The sequence below is a fragment of the Magallana gigas genome, chromosome 9 (assembly GCF_963853765.1).
Source record: "Magallana gigas chromosome 9, xbMagGiga1.1, whole genome shotgun sequence".
Taxonomy (NCBI): Eukaryota; Metazoa; Mollusca; class Bivalvia; order Ostreida; family Ostreidae; genus Magallana; species Magallana gigas.
In genome coordinates, this window is record NC_088861.1 from 16,411,350 (window position 1) to 16,438,239 (window position 26,890).

Below are 26,890 nucleotides of genomic sequence, written 5' to 3' on the forward strand. Positions count from 1 at the left end.
GTATGACTCTACAAAGTTGGAAAAACTTTCAGATATTGAAATATAATCTAAACGCCCTTGTTTTAAAGGTTTTTTTACTCCATGTATTAATAACCTTTTTGCCAGGATTCAAAATCTTGAAATAGTTTAATAGATTTAAATCATCAATACTTTCTAGTAATTTTTCTCTTGCCTTGGGGTTATTAATTGAATTATAATTTTTTGTATCAATAACAGAATTTAAGGCAAGATTAAAATCTCCAACTAGCATAAAAGAATCATTATCCAGTTCCAAGAAAATCTCTTGAACATACACATAAAACTCAGGACACAGGACTCTCTGTGTATGGACTATAAATGTAAATCAAAGTAACCATGTTATGGCAATTGTTAAATCCAGGGCTTTTACTTACTCATACATTTACACACAAACAAATTGTTTCAATCAAAAACAATAAACTCAATTCACACAAAAACATTTTTTATAAAATGCAATATAAAATACTATATTATGGAATATACTTTACACACTATACTGTGGCATCTTCACAATGTTAAAATCTCCAAACAGGTACAAACACATTAAAGTAAGCGTAAGGAACAAAACATTATAATCTCCGACACTGTAAAAAAAAAAGTAAAGCAAAACTCTTTCCTCCATAATGGAAATTACGGATCGTGTAGTAACCATATCGGGTCATTTACAGACCATGTTACAAATATATCTTAGAGACTGCCATTTAATCAATGCAGGATAAAAAAAAAATTCAAAAGTTTAATTGTCAAGGCTTGATACGACATGATACGTACAAGTATTATATGGGATACAAAAACTGACATGTCTATAAAATGACGTTATAATACTCAAATGCTGATATCAACATTTTTACTGAATGTATAATTTAATATTTGATTTAAACTAGTTCATGTACTCAGACAATTTATGTTTACAAATAACAAAGACCAACAGTTACTGTGCCACAGTGTTGCTCAAATTACCATTTGAATTATCCTTATAAACCATGCCACTACAAGTTTTATTAAATATATTTGCAGTGGTTGAAACTGGCTTTTCAAAATTCTTTGATTGAAAAGTTACCCCAAGACATTAAAGGGACTTTAAAAAATCTTATGGACACAAAAAGCCAGTATCAATATCTATCAGTAATTAACAACAATCCCAACTTATTTGTAAAAGTGAAAGTGTGCCATGTTTAGTACATACTTGTGAATAACCCCATAACAAGTTGGTTTAGCAGTTAATTGTGGCATTTTATCCAGACATTGGATTTGTATAATAAATATGCCATATTCTATTCTTAAAGTTTTAAAATCTGCTTGTGACATTTTAAATGCGCGTGCGACTTGTAGTATTTGATAACATTTTAAAATCTTAACCCAAAAAAATCTTTATTAATGTCATAAATATACATAAAAGCATGATGATATCAAAAACAACGTGTAATGATTGACATTATTTTCGTCACATAAGATGGTAGAAAGTAACTTATCACAAAAAAAATCAAATCCTTGACATATATATAATGAAAATGACTTCTAATTGTAAAATTTTAAAAGTAATGTTACGGTTATGGGATTTATTTAACGTACATGTAGCATATTAAACTTAATAAAAGATTTCTCACAGTATGCTTTAAATACAAGTTATTTACAACAAGAGCAATTCATTATATATGTAAAACACACAGTGTTATCTATCTAATGGTACATCTGCTTAAACAACTAATCACTTTTTCGTATCATACACACACTTATTATCATAACCGATAAAAAGCCATACTGGATACCTCAGCGACAATGTCAAACTACGAGGGTTCTCCCAAAATTGCGTTACCTGAGGGAATAATTAAATTCTGTTCTCTGTTATTTCGTCAGACAACTTTATTTGGATCTTTGACAAACAGTACCCAAATATTAAAATGCGTGCTTAAGATATTTTTTGAGAAACAAAAAGATTTGTATCAGCGGGTTTTGCCTGGCGGTGCAATGTACGACTTTGAAAATGTCCATCCTTTACGTAGTTGTTAAGGCCTTCACATCGTTAACGATAACATATACGTTCAAACTTCAAAAAAAAAAAAAATTCCTAGAAAATAATATTTTCTTTAATTTTCAGGATACCTGTTTATTTTCTTAAAACAGGTATCCTTAGTGCACATTCACTACGTATTTCTAGTTTTGTTTACTAATTTACCCTAACTATTAGAACAAACGATACTCGTGGCCTAACGTCCGTCTTCCCAAAATGTGTCGTTCAGCATTCTGTCATCTATTTCTTCGGTCGGGGTTTCTTATTCACCTGATGTCATCATACTCGACCGACTGTTTTCAAGGTTGCTAGACTGCGTATGCACAATTGCATTTCTAACGCTGCTTAGTTTTGTATCAAAGTCTTTACAAAATTAAAAAAAATATCGGTGCGCCATCATAAGCGCTGACCTCGTCCTTTTACATATGCTACGAGTTCACACTTCAAGTTTTCACAAAATGCGTTATAAAACATTTTAACATTTCGTTATAACCTATCGTTTCATTATTTATTCGGTAGATAATAGCATTTTATTTTTCGAAGATTACACATCCTGGAGATTTTCATTTCTTTGTGTTGAGTTTTATATTTCAGATTTTGAATTGCGCTGCATGTCGAATTAATGAACGAGTATGCTCTCATTTTTCTAATTTACTGAATAATGCCACTTGTCTACGCAAGCGTGGCACAACCCGCGTACATATATAACCGTAGCACATTGCTTACAACTTTATAGCATTGTATCGATATAAATATTTATTACTATATAAATTGATATGTGATGCTATTACGCTGTTCATGTCAAAACATCAAACCCGGCTGATTTCTAAATAGTTCAACTTTCCATTTTTATATCATTTTCATATACGTTATTGTTGTAAGCAGAATGATTTTTCTGATCATTTTTTTTGCAGGCTGCTTCTTCTCGAAAGCACTTGAACAGAGTCATATATCGCCCGTTTCAGCTCATCACTCATTCTATTGGTAAATGGTATGTTTTTTGTTTCTGGGCAAGGCAATGATGGCGTCGAACATTCTGCCAGGCAATTATTTATATGCTTTGTCATTTTAGGTTGTGTGATCACATTTCCATCAAGTAAATTTCGTACATGACGGAACCTTATATCTATGGAATTATACTCGGTATTAGTTTTTGTTGTTGGTTTTTCACAATTCGCTAAAACAATACAAATACGAACAAGAAATTCAAGTTCCGAATGAATGTCATTATCTTGACTAAGTTTTAACGAAGCAACTACATTTGAAACATCCGTAGGTTTCTGCCTAGTTAACAATTCATCTTGCTTTCGGAGTAGTTCTAGCATGCATAATAATCTACTGCTACCCAGCTGTTCAAATGCACAGTTTAAAAGGTCATTAATCAGTAAGGCATTCTGCCCCGAAATATCTTTTAACAACCTCACAAGAACTAAGTGTGCCTCGTAGTCTGATCTATCAGAGCAGAGTACAAGGTGCAAAATTGATTTTCCATCTGCAGTTTTAAAGTTCCATACTATTTCTTTTAATCGCTTAAGATCCAAATCTGCATTGGAATCAAAATAGTATTTTTTCTCTTTTCCGCAACATTCACCAAAATAACTTTGGTAAAGCTGATAATCTGAGTGTTCCTCGATAGAATTAAACGCCGTCTGTGATAATTTGTTTCGACCAAACCTGCTTGCCCAGAACGGAAAGCGCAGCTTTTTGTTTGAAAGCAAGCAATTTAGAGCACCACATGCATCCATTTTTTCTCTAAATTTGATTTCAAACTGTTCTCTGTCAAATATTTTACAACTTAGTACTTCAGGTATCATGTTATGGCAAGATTTGATATCCATTTTTGTTTCTTGAAGATTTATATTTTCTTGCAATTCTCTTTTGAAGCGATTAATCAAATTATCCCAAACACTTGTAGAGGCATCTGGAAAATCATATGAACGAATAATTGTCAAAGGAAAATTGCGAACAGCAACCTCAGGATTCTTCCTTAGAAAATAGTCACTCGCTCCATCCAGATATATCTGATGTTTAAACTCAAACATCATAGATTGCTTTACTAATATGGTATATTTTAAACTTTCGGCTACCGTGTGTAGCTTTTCAAAATTCAGTGGCTCCATCTCTTTTACAAGATTTTCTGGAACCACTCTAGTGTCTCTCAAATAGTCCCGTATGTCATTGCCATATCTAAGGTCCAATCTTTTGCTTGGCTTGAAGCTACTAGGGCTTGTATAAAACAGTAAAAAAAGAAAAAGAGTTTTTACACTTGCGCTTTTATCTTTCTCTATTTCCCTTTCAAAGTGGTGTATTACGTAGGATACTGGATCGGTAAAAATAGATTTAGTTCTGTAAACTCTTTCCGTTTCAAGTGCATATAGATGAGCACACAATGGGAAACCAATCGCACAAGATTTAATTTTCTCTTTAATATCTGCATATGTTGAAACAATCTCAGGACATTTTATTCCTTTCAATTTTTCAGCAAGTTTGAATTGTGAATATAAGATCTGTTTTCTTTCTTCGTCTGTTAAAGGAAAATCATCTGCTTTCAAATAAAAAAAGTTTTCATCTATGTTTGTTTTTATTTGCTCACACGCTTCTTTCATTGCGTCATCTTTAACTGTTATCAAAAGATGGATATCCCTTTTACTTCGAATCATTACAAAGTAAAAATAACAAAGAGAATGCCACCATTTTCGCAATTCTTCTGGATACATATACATGTATCCGTCAAAAAGATTGTCAATATAAACCAAAGTTTTTGGCTCTACTTTTGTTGTAAAAAGATCTACCCATGATGTTAATTTTATTTTTGTCCATTGTTTATATCGTCTGATTTTGGACATAATATAGACTGCAGATAATGTTTTGCCAGATCCTTGTTGTCCACTCAGAATTGTAATACCATTTTTTTTAAGTGAACTTTGACATTTCTTAAGCAATCCTGTTTTCACAAAACATTTAATTACATCTTCGTAAGCTTGGATGAAATTGTATGCGTCCTCTGCAAAAAAGGGTTTTAATGTAACGAAAGAAACAACTATACTTTAGAAGTGACAGAAAAAATTAAAATATTGCATAAATATTGCATAAATTACTTGACACTAAACAGTTATCAGCATTAAAGCTTTGAAATAGTAATAAATAACTAATAAAAACTAAATTTTCGTTAAAAGGAAATTAAGAACGGAATAAAAGGTCCTAAGAGAAAATATTAATTTCTTTTGAGTGCTTTTATAGTAATTATAAATAGTTCATTGCCACCAGTTAAAAAACCAGGAATGATAATACATCGCTGTTTTATATCAATCATTCAATACAAAAAATGATAAACAAGTCTTAAAATATAGCAATATATACAGGGATATCATACATATACTCTAAAAGGTTTGCAGAATTGAACATATTGCCAACCAGGGGCTCGTGTACATTTAACAAAGCATACTAAGGAATAAGTTACACCTTTTTCATAAGTTTATTACTTGACTGTCCGGTTTATTATTCTAGTCGTATCTTATGATCGCCTTACTTATGTTTTTACTAAAAGAATGATAAACTGATATTTATCCTAGTCTTAAAAGCAAACTAAATATGACCGATGCTTATGTTTCCTTGAAAGTAATTATACATGTATGTACATTGAGTTTAACATGTTTATTTGTGATTCTTTGAACTAAACTGCAATAAATGACTAACTTTTAAAAAATATAAGTTTGTTCCTGTATAAAACTGGCAAGTTAAACGGCACTTACAAAAAGTAAGCTCAAAAGTTAGGTTGACATTCTGTAAAGTTATTCATTTTAAAGGCATATATGCTGTTTTTAACGCTGACTTTACCAGACCCAAACTTTGTCAGTGTGATAATCTACATAAGTTAAAACTTTTTTGTAATTTCCACTAAATAATTCAAGCGCATTTAAATTATTGCTTTGGATTTCAATTTAATTTATTTACTAATCGACCGGAATGAAATAAAAATAGTTTGAATACTTGTAAAGGGTATGAATTAAATTGTATAATTTGCAGAACGTTAATAACATTAATAGCTTGATTAAAAAACATCTTTGAAAATATACATTAAATACAACATATACAGCTTTGATATATGACATATTTGTGTAAAGAATAAAGTGCAAATTTATCGACAACATTACTTTAAACAGTAGTTTGATTACCCCTTTTTCGCTCAAAATTTGCAGCCATTTCCGTATCTACAAATGAAAATTATTATGATTTATTTTGGATAGTCGATTTTCGACCGTTTCATGAGAACATATCTTCGTGTATTTATTACAATGTCAATGTAGTAAAAACAACTTGAAGCTTATAGGGGCTTGGTCACGATTTTTCATTTTCATTTTTCCGATTTTAATGTTTACAATGCTTTAGTACGGCATTTGTAATAGGCAACCAAAATCTGAGTATTATTCGCTGCGTTATATATATGCAAGTTACAGAGCTTAAATTTCCTTGCTATATAAACAAAGCTATTGTGTACATTTTGAATGTTGAAGTGCAAAATACTGTTTTAGACACAAAATGCATGTGTTAAACGTTAGGAACTGTTTATTTATGCTTAAAAGAAATAAGACGATAGACAAATCAGCTTGAAAAAGGGTTTTGCCTGGTATATTGAACCTATGTAAACAAAAAACCGGGCACGACCCTTGTGTACATGAAAAAGAATTGTAAGCCCTGTATCTTGCTTATAACCCTACGACTGACTCCCAAATATTATTTGATCATTAGAATTGCATTCCTATTGCATTTTAAATAATAAAAACAGAAAAATAAAATTTGGCCAAAATCGTGACCATGCCCTTTAAATGTTACTGTTTGTATTTACCTTTTACAGCCACTGTATCTCTTAAGCTATTAGCTTTTTCCATTTCTATTAAAGAAAAAACGGATTGATTTTTTTTATCAGCTTTCCAATATATCAAAATTTAATACAATAAAAACCAAAGCTGTTACCTTCTTTGTATTCTTCTATATTACATTCTTTTCCTTTTTCTAAAAAAGAACAAAAACACCACAAATGCAAACGAAGAGAAATTTTGTGTAACATGTTACATTTCATTATGCATTGAAGGAAAAAAAAATTGTTCTAGAAATTTAAGATAATAAAAGAATATTCATGCAAATTAAAATTTAAAGAAAAGAGAAAAGAACGATAACAACAACAGCAAAAAAAAAAACAAAAACAAAAACAAAAACAAAAACGAAAAATAAAAATAATAAAATAAAAAACAATGTTCTATGGCGTAATGATTATCTAAATATGTACACACAATTATTACATTTTGTGTTTGATATAGACATACCTTAAAAATTAACAATCATTACACAAACAAATAAAGCTGATAAACATTTAGCGACCAAATGAAATTGATATTTCCTTACTAGACAAAGCATCTTAAAAATTTAATAAAATGCATATTCATTGATTATTAACAACGCATATTCATTTCAAACTCAATTAAAACCTTGAACTTTTCTGAACAAAATCTAGTCAATTAACCTTTTTTCTTCCTATTTTCTGTATCACTATTTTCGTCATCTGCATCACCTAAAAAAATTAATATTGAAAACATAAACAGCAAGTAATAAAGCTAACTTAGTTAATTTGTACTTTGTTGGTCACGTAATCAAATCCTGTGAATCCCCTTATAGGCGGGGCCAAATATGCACTAAAAGGCCAACACACACACACAAAAATCTAAGTGTATTGTTTTGATGTTCATGAACCACTCTAACAAAATTGTGAACCACATGTAAAAATTGTATTAGATCATAGAAAATCTTCTCTAGTCCCATGCATGTTTGAGAAAAAACTAAATGCATGGTTATGATATTCACGAATCATTCTACCTAAATTGTGATATTTATGACCCTGGGACAGGGATGCAGGCCATGTGCGGGTTCAATATAGCCATATACTGAAAATGTAACAAATCTTAGAAAATCTTTTTTACTCACATACGTTTTTGTGAACAAGAGGCCCATGGGGCACATCGCTCACCTGAGGAAAAATAGGTATAATAAAATCAGCTTAAAGTTCTCCGATCCTCAGCCTCAAAGTATTCTTTTCATCATACGAATGATATTTTCTTTCAGAATTTATAAATAAATTGATATAAAATGATTTTTTAGAGAGGATCAATGCATTTTACAAAGTTATTGTAAATAAAGAAACAAGTTGAAAGACACATGTTTCTAAAGTATGGGACATTTTACATTTTTGGGCTTCCTTGTCTGTCTAATAATTACATCTAACAGTTTGTTAACGGTATAAAAGCGGTAATTAGCCATAATATAAATTTAAATTATAGCCCCGATCGTTTAAAAACTCGTTAATTAGATAGCGGGTCACGTGGTACAGTGACGTCACATGCGACCTTCTTCGAACAGCTGATTGTAGGATTAGCATTATCTTCTTTAAATTTTGACATTTATTCACCATGTACGTTGTTTTTTTTATATATGCTGACTAAATCAAAAGAATCTTATTATTCAGTCGTACATGTTTGAGCCACCAGTACAGATAAAAACTATGATATTAATTACCGAAGAAGCGACAATGAAGTCGGCAATAACGATCAAATTGATCGACGTGTAAACATTGTAAACACAACTTAGTAAGGATTATAGCTCAAATAAATCGGCTAAAGGTGTTTATTCTATAACAGCTTTGTTTTTTGGAGTTCCTAACGACTCAGAATGTTCATTATTGTAAAACTGTGGTGCACAAGAAGTTTGTTTCTTCAGCCGTTACTGGTCACAACTTTATAAGGTTGATTACTCCATTTTACACGTGATAACAAAAGCAGGCAAGAACGTTTTCCCTAATTATTGTTTTTTTCGGTAAGATTGCATCTCCGTATTTTTTTTAATCCATTTTCGTATAAATGTATATCAACAAACTTTGTCTATTTCTCGCGTAAAGATTCAATATCGTCAACTCGAATCTTGACTTCTCCCACAAAAAAATAAAACTCACGGAAATCTCACCTATACCGTACTTAGATTATGATTTCTGCAGGGGTGAGCTATGAATGAAGAAATCATTTATACAAAACCGACGCATACATGAACGTATAATTTAACAATAACAATAAGAAAATTGCTTATGAAGCGAGGTGGTATCCAAAATGGCGTCCCCTCTTGTTATTTGTCTCCGATGAACTTGCGTTTTGTATACAGGCCCATGTGCATAAACTTCTTTTTCTTCTCTTTGCAAAATAAACACGATTTATTCATGAAACTATAATTACACAAAAATATACCATATAAGTAATAATATATGTATTGAATGTCTATTTATAAGTCCTCTCGTTGACAGATAGGCCCTTATTTGTCGCAAGATTCCCGGATACTTTCGTAAAGGAAACTTAAAAAAAAAAACACAGTCCAAATCCCAATTTTTGACGGCTAGAACACCCGCAGGAGGCACAAAACACCATTACCTCCCGTTATCGGCAATTGAATAGGTGATAATTAGTTTAATTGTCGTTTAACTCTAATCAAGTTACAAAGATAGCTAACAACACCTTCTCGCTCGGGGTCTCATATGACGTCACACACCATGGCGGGTAGATCAAGAAAGAAAATATGCATATCGCGACATTTGAATTTCATCACTTTTAAATTCACGAATTGGGCAGAATATTTTATGAAAACGATAATAAACTTCATTTAAATTGAGTATAGAGTGATTTTATTTCAAAAATTCCGAAATTGAAACAACATGCGATATCACAGGATGAATTACCATCTTCAAGTCCTCCTTGAAGATAGCTTAAAGGTTCTTAAAGGTAGCTTAAAGACAATCTTTAAGCCACCTTTAAGCTATATGAGTTGCTTAAAGGTGGCTTAAAGAAAGCGTAAAGATGGCTTTAAGGCAGCTTAAAGACTATCTTTAAGCCACCTTTAAGGAGCACTTACATGTACAGGTCTTTAATGTCCAAACTTCTTTAAGCCACCTTTAAGGACCACTTACAGGTCTTTAATTTCCAAACTTCTTTAAGCCACCTTTAAGCTACGTTTAAGCCACCTTTAAGCCATTAAAAAAAATAATTCAGTATTATGCTTAATTTTCCAATAAAGTGCATTACCTTTATGATAGAAAAGGTATTAAAAACGGTTTTTGTTCTAGAAAATAAAATGAAAAAAAAAAATCAAAACACCCATGGTGAGAATTGAACCCGGGACCATTTGTTTACTAGAATCACCTCACATCCTCTGCGCCACTTACGTGGTTTATGTGGTTTTTATATCCTATATATCAGTGGATATTGAATCATTGTATTGAATGTGTATTTATTACTTTAAAAGATGTTGACAAACCATTCAGTTTGTAACAATCAATTATATCTAATTTATAAATTACATGCATGCATGCATGTACTTAGAATTAAATACGGAACTTGGTATTGAAAAAAAAAATTATACCTAAATGGAAACCGTTAGGCTCACTAGTAGGCCTTCTCAGTTGATAAATTTAAACCGAGTAAATATACGTTCATCTAATTTATAGCTATAAAAATGCAAGAAAGAAAATGAAATCATTTCTTTTATTAAAAAGCATTGAAACTATTAGGGTATTTGTTTTACGCAATTTCCCGGTTTTCATGATCACGGCGTCGTTCCAGTATGTTTAAATATTTAATTGTATACATGATTTTTAAACTATCAGTTCCATAACAAACAATATTACCAATTACCGGTGACGTATTTACTGCATGTAACAATTGCAAATGATGTAAACATATACTTGTACATACAATTGTATGATGTACCAGGCCGGGTATGTGACATATTTACCCTTATACATATATTAAAATAATTTATTAACTCCTATTTATGATCACCCGTACATTAATTAATTAGCCTCAAAATGTTACCCTTACATACATGTATCTTTAATTTGTAGACGTAACATTTTTGAAACCCAGAGTTAGGACATAATACTTTGAAAATGAATTACTAATGTTAATAAACATTTATTCACTAGACTTATCGTATACAAGTACATACTAAGATTTCAACGCCTTTAGAAACCCTGACATGCACCTGGGCACACGACACACCTGTTGTGTATATCTTGTATATTCTGTGTTAGTTCCAGGGGTTTTCTTAAGTTGGACAAACAATAGACTTTAATTAGATATACACAAACGTGCACATGGGCACACGACACAATTGTTGTGTATATCTTGTATATTCTGTGTTAGTTCCAGGGGTTTTCTTAAGTTGGACAAACAATAGACTTCAATTAGATATACACAAACGAACAAAACTATGTCTAGACAAACAAAGCAGTAATATCCTGCCCGATATAATAAAGGCAGTTGAGAGTCTTTTCATCGTTAACATGTATGTAGCAGATCTAGAATTAGACCTAGAAATAATTAAAATTGAATAAAAAAAATACAAACCTTAAACCGATTATTTAATTAAATCATGCATTGATTAAGATACAGAGACTGCACTCACTGCACTCACCACTACAATAATTTTGAAACAAAAAAATATTATAAAGAATTTTATAACGGCAATCTGTGTCCATCGGAGCGGTGTTGATGATGATTAATGGAGCGACAATTAAAACCGCCTGGAACACTGCCCCCCCCCCCCCTTCCTTGGAAATTATATTATCACCCCTTCCTATCCCTTTAAAAGAGCTTTTGCATTTAATATATGTTTTTATTGTTCGGTTTGATCAAACCTGACTTAAAGGGAACTTAAAGATGGTTTAAAGACAACTTAAAGGGAGCGTAATTGCCACTTAAAGATGCTTAAAGGTGGCTTAAATATAGCTTAAAGGTGACTTAAAGAAGTTTGGACATTAAGGAGCTATAAGCTCAGCTTAAAGGTGACTTAAAGGTGGCTTAAAGATTGTAAATCCTTTAAGCCACCTTTACGCCATCCTTAAGCCACCTTTAAGGACTTGCTTAAAGATTGTTTTTCGCCCTGTGTATGTCCTTTGAGTTTAAAAAAAATATCGGTGCATCGATTGGCTCGAACTCTATACCAAAATGTATTCAAGTGGTAGTGCTCTGTGGATCCACTACGCCAAGCATGCAGTTGTGTAACTGATGGCTATACTAGCAGTAGAATACTAAACTAAAATTGTCTGTATAAAAGTCAGATTTATGGAGAGAATAAAAGAAATCCGGATATCCGGATAATTTAATGTATCGAACTTGCTCGTTAATGGAGTCACGATACAAACTATCTGGACAATGTGCAATAGTACATGTAGATCCTGTATAAATACAATCCATTTTCCCTCTGGATATTCTTATGTTTATAATCATAAGTCCCCTTTTTTAACACGATGATTTTATAAATAAATCATATCACATGTTGAGTACTGTAGTTCTCAAAACGATCCTTAACAATTGTTTCTATATGGAATATAGACCTACATCAAACTCTGAACTTTTTGTAAGGCCAAAGAACAAATTATAAATAATCATCTGGCTGATTAGTTTCCGAGAGGAAGATTTTTAAAGATTTACTCTATTTATTCCTATGTAAAACTTCAACCCCCCCTCTCACATTGTGGCCCACCCTACCCCAGGGGATCATGATTTTTATAACTTTGATTCTACACTACCTGATAATGCTTCCACACAAGTTTCAGCTTTCCTGGCTGATAAATTTTGAGAAGATGTTTAAAGATTTACTTAATATATACTTATGTAAAACTTCGACTCCCCCATTGTAGCCCCACCCTACTCCCCGGCGATCATAATTTTCACAACTATAAATCTTCACTACTTTAGTATGCCTTTACACAAGTTTCAGCTTTCCTGGCTGATTAGTTCATGTAAAGAAGATTTTTTTTAATTTCTCAAAATTTTCCAATGTTTCTAATTACCTCTTGAAAAAGGGCGTGGCCCTTAATTTTCACAACTTTGATTTTCCTTCGCCTAAGGGTGATTTGTGACAAGTTTGCTTTATATTGGCCAAGTAGTTCTTGAGAAAATGTTTAAAATGTAAAAAGTTAACGGACAGACGGACAGACAGACGGACGGACAGACGGACGACAGACAAAATGTGATCAGAAATGCTCACTTGAGCTTTAATCTCATTTAAGCTAAAAAACTAAATACATGGTTATTTGTCCACAAAGTCCTCTACCTAAATTGTGAAATTCAGGGTTCAGACCTTAGGGCGGCGCCAACATAGGCACATATTGAACATGTATTGAGGTAATAGTGTTTCCTTCTGTACTGTCACAGTCTTGGTAGATGAAGTTATAATGTTAATAATGTCCTGATGTTGAATTGTGAAATTCACTGCCCAGGCCATGGGCCAAAAGTTTGTTTTATTGAGGAGGGGAGATGATAAATATCGCCATGTATTGAACATTTATTTTTACTTAAGGTAATTGCTGTGTGTCATCCATTAACAATTTTTACATCTTGAAAACTACATGGTGGAATGTCACTGACATGTAACAATATTGAATTTGATATATGTTCTATTATAGGAAATCTACTTTAATATCGTGTACATTGTATGCTTAAAGAAATAAGCGATATGCATTATGTTTGTATTTATTATAAAAGGTTGGCCATTAAGGGCCATCAGGTCTCTTATTACCAATAGTTTACAATTTTTGGCTTCGATTCTGAACCTAAGATATAGATAATAAATTCCCCCGACTCTTGACCCCCTACCCCCTCCATTGTCATCAATGAATATTTTGTGCAACTTTCGAATTATAAAAGCGGGGATACAGTCAGAGGAGTGTCGGATTTTGGTCTAGAATTAAAATTATAGTTAAAAATGCAAACATGAGACTCTCTGATATGTCGATCTAAGGGCTAAAGTACATGTACTCAGGTGGCCGTCAAGGCTTGTGGGCTTCTTGTTCTATATACAGTACAGAAACAACTGATGCTTTTAGAAAGCGTATTTATGTCATGTGCATTGATAATGTTGTCAGAAAATACAAAATATTTTCTCAACTTACTTTCTTCTGTTGAATTATCCGACGTTTCAGCAGGTAATGTGTCTGTATCAGGTTCTGAAAAAAAGAAATTGCATTCATCTGAAATTGCATAAAGATTGAAATAGTTTTGTTTTGTTTCTGTTTTTTTTTTACCAACTTCATATTCTGTATAAGGTTAATAGTTATCAAGTACAGCTCAACTGAAAGCATTTATAATAAATATACAGATTGTCAGCAATCTAGTGCTGCTGTACTAGTTAGCAGATTTATATTGAAAATGAATATTACATGAGGACATACTACAGTAATTAAACATGAACATTGTTGAATAAATAGAAAAAAAACTTTCACCAAAATGAATGTGAAAAAGCGCAAACATATCACGTTTGTCAAGAATGATGGTTTTGTCCTCTTGATATATTACGTTGCCTATGTACTATAATCGTAACTTACCTTTTGATGGCAAGCCAGCCGGCTCACTATTAAGTATTTCGATTTGTTCTTCTAAAGGAACGATATTGTCAAAGAGGATTAGCATTCAGTTTTCTTTTCTAACATGAAACACTGTATATTCAAGTATTTATAACTCATAAAAGACAATTTGAAATACTGTTAACATATTTAATAATGTAAATACTTTGTTTTGGAGAGGAAGTCGTCTGTTTATGTTCTTCATCATCTTCTACAATGATTAAATATGTGGAGATTAACCAAGGTTAAGAAAAACTATTCTTTATATCTGATTCATTATATTGTAATGATTTAAATATATATGTAATCATGCAATATTTGCACTGTTAAAAATGTTTCAGGTTCATAAATGTACCTAAAGCTTACCCAAAATGATATCTGTACTTTCATCTGGTGTCCAATACGACGATTCATTTAGGTTTGCATGTTCTTTGTCCCCTATAAATAACAAGTTTCAGTTAAATATATATTGCTTATAAAATGCACTGTATTAAGGGAGATGTTGGCCATCTTGTACATATGTGAACCAAAAATGTAAACTTTTTTTTTACTTCACTTGTTTAAGCCAAACACTGACCAAAACTGCTGTCAAAAGATACTTAAACAATAGATATAAGGTTGAACGTATTGTTTTGTATTCTAAACACAAATACACAATAATACTGCTTTATCACTTAACACTGCGCAGCTTTAGACTTAACGATCTTTAAAAATAGGAATAAGAATAGGGGTTATTGGTGTCTTCGTTGAATTTGTACATGAAGCTTTGTCTCAAAATATGGTTCCTTGTTTAACTTCCAATGTTTTGTAGCTAGAGTATTTAATTTTTAACGTTTTTGTCTCTTCCTCCTTCAGAGGTTTGAGCCAAGATTGACGGTTCCATTTTATTTTGCTCAAGACACAACAATTGACGTCATAAAATACTCTAATTTAAAGTAGTTTCAAAGGGCAACTATCACAAATAAAAAACACTTTTTCGGAAAACGGTTCTTTATTAAGTAGTTAACATGTTGGGAAAAGTAGGTAATGCGTCGGTCATGTTACCGAATATAATTACACAAGCCGGATTTTAAAAAAATCCCATGTCACATCCAGGGATGGGGTCAATTACAATGGAAGGTAATTAATTAAATTACAATTACTTCCTTAAATTCTTCAATTAAATTACCATTACCATTGCAAGAGTTCTCAAATGTAATTAATTAAATTACGAATTTTGCAGATGTAATTAATTAAATTACTAATTACATTTTGAAATTCATAAAAATTTTATGAAACTATGATGTATCTACACCACATAAACATTTTAAGGAGGTATGTCTATAATGTGAATACATTTTTGTCATAATCAAAATACTTTCACTGTTTGATAATTTGCTAACTATTCTGATAATAAACAATTTTTGGAAAGAAAAAATATAGAGTTGGTTTTAGTGTTTATTTCAAAAGGCAGGTACCGGTAGTCACAATATGAAGGTGTCCCATATCACCTTGATATTCAATAAACATTTGAAAGTCATATCCCCTGACCTACACCTATCATGTCAATAGATCATAATGCATAACCTTTTCCATATCACAACCAGTATCAACCTGAGACTCCAATATCAGCACGAAGGCCGAAAATATGTGATTTGGAAAAGGGTATTTATTATTATATTTATTACATACTTAGTAATAAAAATTTTAAACAGCATCAACTTGAACAAATTGTTTTTAAATATTATTTGAAAATAGTCTGTACATGTCTTAAATGAAAATATGAGATCTTACTGTTTTACCAAACATGCAGCTAAAGAACCAGAATTTCTTCGTGTTTTGAAATTAACTGCTCTAAAATAAGTTTTCAACTGCATTTTAAAATGTCGACTGTACGAAATGTTTAATTTTTGGTCTGTTAACATGCAGAAACGGAAAAAGGCAGAGGAGTTCCGCACGGAGTGTGATACGGATCCGTATCAGCCCTAGGGCTGATAACCTGTATCAGCTCCAAGGCCGATATGAGTTTTGGGATGTCATCTGTATCACACATGCAAAAAAAACATGTATTTGTTACTAAGTATGTAATAAACTAACGTATTTCCTGCATGCAAAACTATTATATGAAAACTTTCTCCTTTGCATTTTTATCCACTATTTTTTCTTTATAAATACAATACCAAATACAGGTAAATCTCAGGTAGAGGGCAGACTTTAATTGTTATCAAAACACAATTCACACCTGTTGTTCTGTACCAACATGTAATTATCAATTGTTTGCAATAAGGGAACATACCCTGTGGACATATGTTAGGCATAAAAAACTAAAACCCATTTGAAGCCATGCATTTTAGCTCTATGTATTTTAGGCTATCAATTAAAAAGCATGACTTAATAGTTTATATAATTTAGAAAACACTGATTTTTTTTATGAATTGAACACTGATTTTTTAAACTAATTCAATGATAATTGACACACTAATTATCCTAATAAGAAGGGAAATGATATTAAAAAAGATATAAAGCAAATCATCAAATAAATGTACTTAATTAAATTTGGGACACTTATAATTAAATATTAAATCACATAAAAATTCATTTTGAAAAATATTTAGTATGATATATATATATAACAATATATCAATGCTTTTTTTAAACTACTCTTCCTAACTTGACCTTCTACCATTGATAGTGTGGGGAACAATGGGTACTGGGAAGCTTCATATTCATATGTACGTCAGTGTGTAATTGAAAGTAATTGAAACGTAATTGGAATTACATGCCTTTTGAAAAGTTGAATAAAATTACCATTACATGTACTTGAAAAATTTGCCAATTACCCATTACTTTCAATCACCTCAAAATTTGTAATTAATTACAATCAATTACCATTACAAATTACCCTTACCCCATAATCCCATATCTGATTAGGACATAAAATAGTAACGTGGAAGTCATCTTGCTATAACTTAGATATTTAATATAAATAAACTATAAAAAATGCCATTTTATAACGCATCCCATAACAGCTCTTGGTCCTAGTAACTTCGATCTCATATTAATGTAGAGTGCGCTATAAAAATGCCACGTGATAACTTAGATATTTAATATAAATAAACTATAAAAAATGCCATTTTATAACGCATCCCATAACAGCTCTTGGTCCTAGTAACTTCGATCTCATATTAATGTAGAGTGCGCTATAAAAATGCCACGTGATAACTTAGATATTTAATATAAATAAACTATAAAAAATGCCATTTTATAACGCATCCCATAACAGCTCTTGGTCCTAGTAACTTCGATCTCATATTAATGTAGAGTGCGCTATAAAAATGCCACGTGATAGGGTAATCTATATTCTAAACTCCAAATGTTTATAAACAACTTTATCTTTCTTTCACCAAATGAAATGCATTTGATTATTAATAATAAATGCACTTACTTTCTCTTTTCAACATGACGTATTTCTTTTCTGAAAAATATAATCAATGTACTATTTAAATAAAGTTTGGAGCCATCAAAAATGAATTTTATTAGTCAACGGAATAAAAATTGAAATACCATATTGTCTTACTAAATGTCAGAGCTTTGCCATTCAGTGACTAGCTGACTGATAGATCTAGAGTTTATCTAGATCAGGTAAGTTCTGCTTTTTGTAACAAATGGTACATTGTTTATTACGTAAACGTGCATACATTGTATTCTATAATAAAAAGAGGCCCATATGCTACATAGCTCACCTGAGCAACGTTAGCGAATTAGGTTTATATAGCCATATAAAATATCTTGACAATGTAGTAGAATAGATTCTGTAAAATAATTTTCAAATCGATTATGTAATCAAAGTCATATAATATATTGAGCATTGCAGTTCCTCAGGAAGATCATAACCATATATCAAACTTTAAGCTGCTTGTAGGGCCGAAGTATTGTCTAGGGGTCATAGTCGAAACAATTAAGAATCAACTATTTTTTAAGATGTTTGCATTTAAGTTGTACCATATATAATAACTTTTGACTTTTAAGTTTATTAAGATAATTAAAAAAGATTCTTTGTAAAAATGCCCTCCCTAATGTGGCCCCATCTACCCCCGAATATCATAATTTTGATAAACTTGATTTTTTTTTAATACATGTACTAATGTTGCTCTCAGTATAATTCTTATTTTTAAGGCAAATGGGTTTTTATGCTAAATAAATAAATGTATGTATATTATATCCAAATTGTAAACTCTTAACATTTGACAACCCCCTCCCCTTCTATTGTTGCACCATCCTAAATTCGTGTTTTGACAATTTTGAATCTACACTATAAGAGGTTGCTTTCACCCAATTTAAAGTTTTTTAAGTGAATTTCAAAGGATTGATAAAAACAATCTATATGAGAATATATAAACAGTTGACACCCCCCTGCCCCCAATATGGACCCAACCTACTACCGACGATTATATTATTGACCAACTTGCAACTACACTATACGAGGGTTTTTAGAAAAGTTCGCGGATTTACGGAAGTGATTTACTGCAAAATTACTGTGCACTTTATGGGATGGCGTATGTTTTATTAAATGACTACCAAATGAAAAACAAGTATGCAAAAATTCATATAAATTTGAATTTTTTCAAAAGATACAGCGATTTTTACTTTGCATGATTTAGATTTACGAAGTACCATTTCATATTTCCTTGACATTAGGTGACGTCAAATCACTTAAAGTCAGACATATTACTCTTTAAAAGTAAACATCTTTCAGTTCCATGCACTTTTCAAGTCATTTAACCGATTTATAAAATGCACGTTCACACCATTATTTGTCAAGTTTTTGTATAAAGTATTTTGTAGCATATTGTACATCATTTAGGTCAAAAAATCTCTGTCCACGCATTTTCGACTTTAGATAAGAAAAAAAAGGGAAATCGATAAGTCTAAGATCCGGGCTGTATACGGGGGAGGGGTGCTGCAAGGGCAAAAAAATCGGTTCTTCCATTTATAAACCTCTGTAATTCTAATTGTAAACCTTTGTTCTATTAAAATAGCAGCATTTAAAAACATTTTCGTCTTCATCGTAAATTTTCTTGTGTGTACAAAAAATGAAATAAAGGCCCAGTGCTCCAAGATGTCCATTATATTGACGTCAAATTTTTTGACTCAATTTCAAAGGTTGTTTGTCAAGATTCAGCGATAAGACGATCTGAAATATTTCAATTTAATTGAAACCTTCACAAAATGACCTTTATAAGTTATTGTGATGTCATGTGAAATATTATTTATTTTTATGCACTTAAATGGAACATTTTCTTTATAAGAAAAAATGCGTACAAAATAAAAAAAAATCAAAAAACTGACATGCTCCGTGAAGCATATCTTATCAAAATAATTAAGCTGTATATTTTTATGGTGCATTGAAAACAAACAAATCTTTACATATTTCTTAGAAAATACGTCAGAATTAAATCTGGAAAGTTTCGCTGGTATCATGTGAATAGTCCGCTCACAATCGAACTTTTCCGCGAACTTTTCTAACAACCCTTGTATAAGGTTGTTTTGACTTAAGTTACAACTTTATTTGCCGATCTGTTTTTTAGGAAGATTTTAAAAGATTTTCTTCGCAAAAACAATTTACACCACCTGAGAATGCTTTCACACAAGTGTCAACTCTTCTAGCCATATGATTTTTGAGAAGTGTTATTTTTAAAATACCAACAAATTTTCAATAATTCCTAAGTTTATACTTGGTATAACTATACAGTTCATACAAATATGATATTTAATGTAACACAATAGTTATAGTGAAACAACAGGTTTAAAACATGTATAAACAATATTGTTTGGAACGTTCCAATAAGAACATTGAAATTCAATTCATTTTTTATTTACTGTCAAAATGCAAAAATAAAAGAAAAAACACAGAATATCTGAATAACCCTCTAGCAGAAAAATTTCGTGCACTTATAATTTCGTCGTTGGACGGTATGCTCATAATTCTAATTTGCTATATTCACCTAATAGCAAACCATCGGCGGGAAAGCAATCTGGTGCACATCAATGCTCAAACATTCTACCGACTCATTCTGACGAAGATGCACTCTTAAACGTGTAATAATCTGCGAGTATGTATGGCATCTGTATTTGTTCTACGTTTTAATTTTTCAACATAAATCTTTGCATTCTAAGTCTAACAAGAATCACTATTTTATAATTTGATAATAACTATTTTTTTATGCATCAATGTATATTAGCGAAGCTTTTGAGATTTCACAAAGTTACAGAAATATTACCATTCTTTAACCTCCTCTTTCGTCGGTGTATTTTTTTCCGTACAGCCATAAATGTCGTCACAATACCAAATACAAGAACAACGACGACAGCAAACGTTATAACGATTACCATACCAGCACTGAAAGACAAAGCTATGTGTTAATAAAAAAACAAAAATATTCATATTGGTCATGTATATTGCTTTTAAAAGTATCTGCATACATCAACACAAATTCGGTTAATGTTTCGTAAATTTAGAACATTGAATCAATACATTAACTGGCTATGAGAAAATTTTGCTTTGTCTACATTTGTTGTAATGTCATGTGATAAATTAAAAAACGTTAAGTAAAATAAAGATTTGATCAAATTCTCAGTTGCTTACATGAACTGTAACAGAAAGTTTAGGGTTTTGAAGCTAAAATTTGTTTAATTATCAAATTGAGACAGAAAGTTTATTGAAAGAATTTCGCCAAATAATTACACCAGAATGAAATTTAACTAAAATACGTAACAATTAATAATTTTCCGTATAAGACGGATAGATGTGTTTTTGGCATTGCAATACCTGGCGTGACATAATGTTAAATAGCAAAGTAGAAAGGCCTTAAAATACGTTTAATGAATTTTGAATTTGTTAGTTATTCGATAAAATGTCTGACTCATGCCATAGTCACAACTGACTGTATGTATTTGGTGATTGTTCTACGGGTTTTGCCAGTCGTAGCTCCCATAGCTGATCGTAGCGTCTAAATCGTGTTGAAGTGATTGAGATTGCAATGTAAGACAAACTGACGTTTGACAAGTAGTAAGGTGTCACGTACAAATGTGTTTAAAGACGAGTTGGCACTCATAACGAGCGATGCCCGTAGGCACCGTATTTTTTCTTAAAATTTTCGTGCACAAGATGTATGTTTGTCTTACGAACGGCAGCAATAACACTTGAGTCGTAGGTCACCTGCAAGTCATTCGTATCGACGTCTTTCTGTGCCCCACGACAGCTGCACGGACAATTATTAGTTTTTGAAGTAAATAAAGAACATTTTTTGGACATGTACTGAAATATATCTACTGTAATGAAGTAAACATTAAAACGTCTAAAGAACTCATAGAAAAAGAAAATTATTATTCTGTCATTGCTGCTTTGGTGATTGAAGTACCATAAGATATTGAAAACTTCTCTGAAATCTAGAAGAAAGTATGTGCAGAAAACTTATTTCAGCGAATTCATTATTAACTGATATTTATCCTGGCCAATGTAATATTAAGAATTACAATTGTAATTTTTATATAATTTCTAGCGAATATACGATTAGATATTAGAATGAACATATTTATGTAATTGTTTTTTTTTCTTTGAATTATGCAAAACATGCTTGCGTCATAGCGATACGTAATTTGAATTTATTGGACTATACGAAACAAAATTAATTTGTAGTGTCATTTCACACAAAGACAAAATGCAAATATATATATATATATATATATATATATATATATATATATATATATATATATATATATATGATATGCAACATATTTTTTTTAAATAAACGTTGCATTTGAAAAAAAAAAATTAATACTATCTTTTCTCTTTCTCTCAAAACATGTTTCTTTCTACTTACTTTAAATGTTCGACTGAGTTTCTTAGACTGGAATTATTCATTATTTCTTTTGTAGTTAATTTTGTTGATAGCTCGAAACCAATATCTGAAGACGTCGTTTGTCTTCTTTTAACTATTTCATAGCAACCTTTGTCTACAAATAAACATGAGAAAAATAATGTAAGATTATTTTTTATATGAAGTCGGGTTAAAGCCGACCGAATATACTGCAGTAGAATAAAATTAATATTCAAACAGAAAGCATATATTTAGAAGATAACCCAGTTATTCATCCAATTAAATATTCCCAATTCTAGCTGTATGCAGTCTCCGTGGTGAAAAAGTTAAGTTTTCTTTTTCTCGAATACTGAAGAATTTGTGATTGGTGAAAACTTTGATAGGGGCGTTTCGGAAATTCTTCGTCGCGTGACTTTCTGTATACCCCCCCCCCCCACCCCCCAACACACAGACACACATTGAAGAAAGCTGCTCGTGAAAGATACTATTTTTAAAAATCACAATGAATTCGAGCAAGATTTACACAATTCTTTTACTTTTAAATTGCGCACATTTTTGTCACGTTCCTATGTTTCTTTACATGATAATGTTCATCCATTACATTATTCGCAAACGGAGTTGTTGTCATGAAAATTAGACACCATTGATGTTTTTAAGACTGTTTGGGCATAGTTTCCGACGCATTGAAATTTATTAAAGAGAGAAAACAGCTTTTACATGTATTTGGTTACCTTGCACAGATTAAAGGTATTTTTCAATCTTCTGTATAGATTTAACACCTTAACGCAATATCAATATCACATTTAATCAAAACCAATATCCTTTAAATCATATTCATTCTAACATGACTTGGTTGGAAGTCCACGTTAATAATACGCGTGTTCGATTTTCACGTAAATATATACACCGGGCTTCATACATGTCAATTAAGGCACGGCATTATCTGGACACACTGAAAAACGGTGTATTTTCTTCAGATCTTTAATTTGATTGGTTTGGGTTCTGTTCGAAGATTTTTAGAATATGTGAAGAGAAATCTTCGTAATGAAGAATGAGCTACCCTTTGCTTTGCTACGCTCCGCCCATTTTTCAATACGAAGATTTTCCTTCATATGATCCTACTATTACTTGGTAAATTAAGTATTTAAAGAAAAAAATAATATTGAGCCATGTTGTTTACTCGGTCTTCTTACACATATACGCATCAGTGGATTTATAATGCTGTGGGCATGGCGGCTCCATGTCGTTGCATTTCAAACCAATGTGTTGTTGAACCAGGGCTCCAACAGTGTTATATTCTGCACAGAACCCTTCAAAATTATAAGTGCATATGATTACATATACATGTACGCTTCAATATATGATAACTGACAAAAACATAAAAACACATTTAATTTGGGATACGGCATCACATGAAAGTATGATTTTATATATTTTTTAAATATATCTCAAACATATATTTGCAGCAAATTACGACAATAATCGCGGTATACTTTAGGTTATAAAAAGTTTTGAGATTTAAATCGTGTTTGGTCATAAAATGTATAAAAGTCATGAAACTGTTTAGAATTCATCATTAAAATGAGTGGTATCCTGAAAAAATGATATGCGTCAAGGGTATAAAATCCTTTTATGTGATGTTTTAATTTACAAGTGAATGACAAAAAGATAAATTTATGGTTTATAAACGTCTCTTAGTCTTATTCTGTGTGAAAAGCTAGAACAAAAGAAACTATGACTCATTTTAATCAGATTTATAAGAAACATTTTTACGCTGACAACAAAATAAAATTTACAAAAATACAGCTCATATTGCTTTAAACATTCAAGCATAAGCCAATTAATTATTGAACAATAAACCTCATAAAAATGAAAAAGAATCCTTAAAGCCCATCTATAATATATGTTTTCGATTTAGAATATCTGAATAAAGTATATACAACTCTTTTCATTCATTACTGTAACATTTATATGCACGTATGTTTATTAACATATGTCGTGAAATGTGTCTTCATTTCGATAGTGTTTGCACTTCATTTTTTTTTTTTGCTTTATCCCTATGCAAAGCATTCCTTTCTTTTTTTCTAGAAAACGTGTCATTTTTTTCCATTAACTCCGTCTGGTACTTAAATGTTTCAAACAATGAAAAAAAAACCCCAAAAGTATCATAAAAGTAAATAATTCAGAGTCGCCTAATTTTCAAATTTTAAACATCCTACCTAGATTTATATTGTATAATGGAACACAAACTTCAATAAAGGTCAGTTCAGCTTCGTCTATTAAGCAGTGGTATTTGAATTTTGCTGGTTCAGTGCAATTTTGAATGACCGCAAGGGATGTGCAATTTTTCAATTTTGCCCTCTTCTCAAGTTCATCCTTTGATTCGGGACAGGAATCAACATTCACAGCAGAATTCTTTGACCAGGAACAGGAGCGGCCCTCACATACCTAAAATTATGTCCAACTAGAATATTCAGATTTATTTGGAATTGGTAATTTGTATTTTATGAAAAATTTGGTGATGGTGTCAAGAAGAAGATTAAACTCACGAGGTAAATTTTGTGTTAAGATATATTATTTTGTATTACTAATTTGTACACATTAAATGTATTTTCTTAATTAACAAGATTAATGAGATAAAAAATAAGAGGGATTAATTAGTAAGTTCTCTATTATAAATACATTTGTCAACATATTAGTTGTATCAAATTCTTACTTCACGATGATTTACACAATTGGACAACGATTACTAATATATTTTTAAAGAAATTATCGCACTCTTCTAAATTACAAGGTATTTTACATTTATTGCCTTTTTTGTCTATATAATAATTACTTCAAACAGTGTCTTTCCTTTAATATATTTTAAATTTATATATTCAGTGAATTCAATATTTATTAGTTTTATACGATATTATTGGTTTGGGACAGTTTACAGTTTTTTTTATAAAGCTCTTCGCGGTATATAAAGCGTAATTTGCCCGAAACTATCGTATGAAAAAAAAAATAAATATTGAATTTATTCCTTAAGTAACAAATGGTAGGATTAGCATTTATCTTCTTTTAATCTTTGATAATAATTCGTGATGAACGAAGTTTTTTTATTTGACTGAATTAAACAATAATTAATATTATTCAGTCGTGCTTGTTTAAGCCACCAGTGCAAAAAAATAACGATGTTACATATAGAGCCGAAGAAGTGAATAATGATGAATTCAGCAATAACGATCAAATTAAACGACGTGTAAACACAACTTGTTAAAAATATAATTATACAGGAAAGGTAACAGGTGGGTTTTGTTCTTATAATTTTTTTCAAAAATAGATAGATAAATAGATAGATAGATAGATAGATAGATAGATAGATAGAATCGTCTCGGCGACAGTAAGTCCTACTTTTCTTCACACTTCCCTCTGGGAAATTAAAAAACAGTCTATATTCCTTTTCCTGACGGCTAAAGTACCCGTCTGCAACAAATAACATCTTCACACCCCATTGTCGGTAATTTGAAAGGCGATAATTGGTTGAAGATTGTTGATTAAATCTAATCTAGTTACTGATTTTCGTTCGCATATGACGTCACAGATAATGGCGGGTTGATCAAGAGAGAAAACATATCGTTGCAAGATTTGAAATTCATAGCTTTATGATCACTTTTAAACTAATAAACTGTCCAAACTATTTTGTATAAAAGATTAAGAAATTAATTTTTAATGAGCATACTAATAAACTGATTTTATTAAAATTTCGGAAATGTAAAATATGCGATATTTCCGTTAAGATGAAGATGTAGTGTTACCTATATTATACTCACCATCAACTGTTCTAAAAGCAGAACAACAATGCCTAAAGTTTTTTTTTTCAATGCTGACATCTTGGATGCCTAAAGAAGAGCGTAATACAGCGTTAATACATTTATGAAATGACAAGCATTTCAGTATTAAATTAAAAAATAAATAATAGATTTTATTTAAAAGTAATAACAGGTGCCAACATCAAGTACACCTATACATTAAGGATACGTTATTAATTTTTTCTATAAAGATGCTAAAAAAATATTACATCACCTTCATGAAATTATTTTGTAGTAATGATTAATTATTTCGTAAAAAAAAATAACCCATGATATCTCGTTAAAATGACATAATCGTGAAAACGACATTAAATTTCGTGAAAGACATATAATCACGTGAAAATGTCATATCTCATGCGTACGCCGTATTATCTCAAATAAAATACCCTTTATCTCGTGTAACCAAATATTGTCTCGCCAAAACAACATATTTCGTGAAAAGTGCATAGTGTTCCGTGCGTATGTCATTTTTTATCATGAAATTGATATAATTATCATTTTGCAAGAGACATATTTAATTGCCTTTCATATTTTAAACATAAGAACCGATTGTAACATTGTAAACTTCATGCACCAGATTTCAAGAGGGCACTTAAATTTCTAAAATATTCATTTAATCATGGCAAAAACTTATCTTGTGCAACAGAAATTAAATTCTTGCACATTATATATTATGTCGTGCGCACGGTGTAGTCGTTTTCACGAGATA

At 31.1% G+C, this 26,890-nt stretch overlaps 1 protein-coding gene across 3 annotated transcripts in view; it reads right to left on the reverse strand.

Annotated features, from left to right (window-relative positions):
* Positions 1–439: 439 nt before the first annotated feature.
* Positions 440–26,890, reverse strand: part of LOC136271521 (uncharacterized) — a 35,661-nt gene continuing 9,210 nt past the window's right edge. For all 3 annotated transcript variants that reach the window (XM_066071679.1, XM_066071678.1, XM_066071680.1), the window contains 15 exons: positions 26,143–26,211; positions 24,547–24,775; positions 23,521–23,637; positions 22,331–22,463; positions 20,726–20,844; positions 17,890–17,919; positions 14,832–14,903; positions 14,632–14,676; positions 14,448–14,498; positions 14,016–14,069; positions 7,551–7,598; positions 7,004–7,042; positions 6,876–6,920; positions 6,205–6,240; positions 440–5,033 (listed from right to left, as the gene is read on the reverse strand). In XM_066071679.1, coding sequence (XP_065927751.1) covers positions 2,929–5,033; positions 6,205–6,240; positions 6,876–6,920; positions 7,004–7,042; positions 7,551–7,598; positions 14,016–14,069; positions 14,448–14,498; positions 14,632–14,676; positions 14,832–14,903; positions 17,890–17,919; positions 20,726–20,844; positions 22,331–22,463; positions 23,521–23,637; positions 24,547–24,775; positions 26,143–26,202 — 3,183 coding nt within the window. In that variant the 5' untranslated portion in view covers positions 26,203–26,211 and the 3' untranslated portion in view covers positions 440–2,928. The remainder of the gene's footprint in view (positions 5,034–6,204; positions 6,241–6,875; positions 6,921–7,003; positions 7,043–7,550; positions 7,599–14,015; positions 14,070–14,447; positions 14,499–14,631; positions 14,677–14,831; positions 14,904–17,889; positions 17,920–20,725; positions 20,845–22,330; positions 22,464–23,520; positions 23,638–24,546; positions 24,776–26,142; positions 26,212–26,890) is intronic.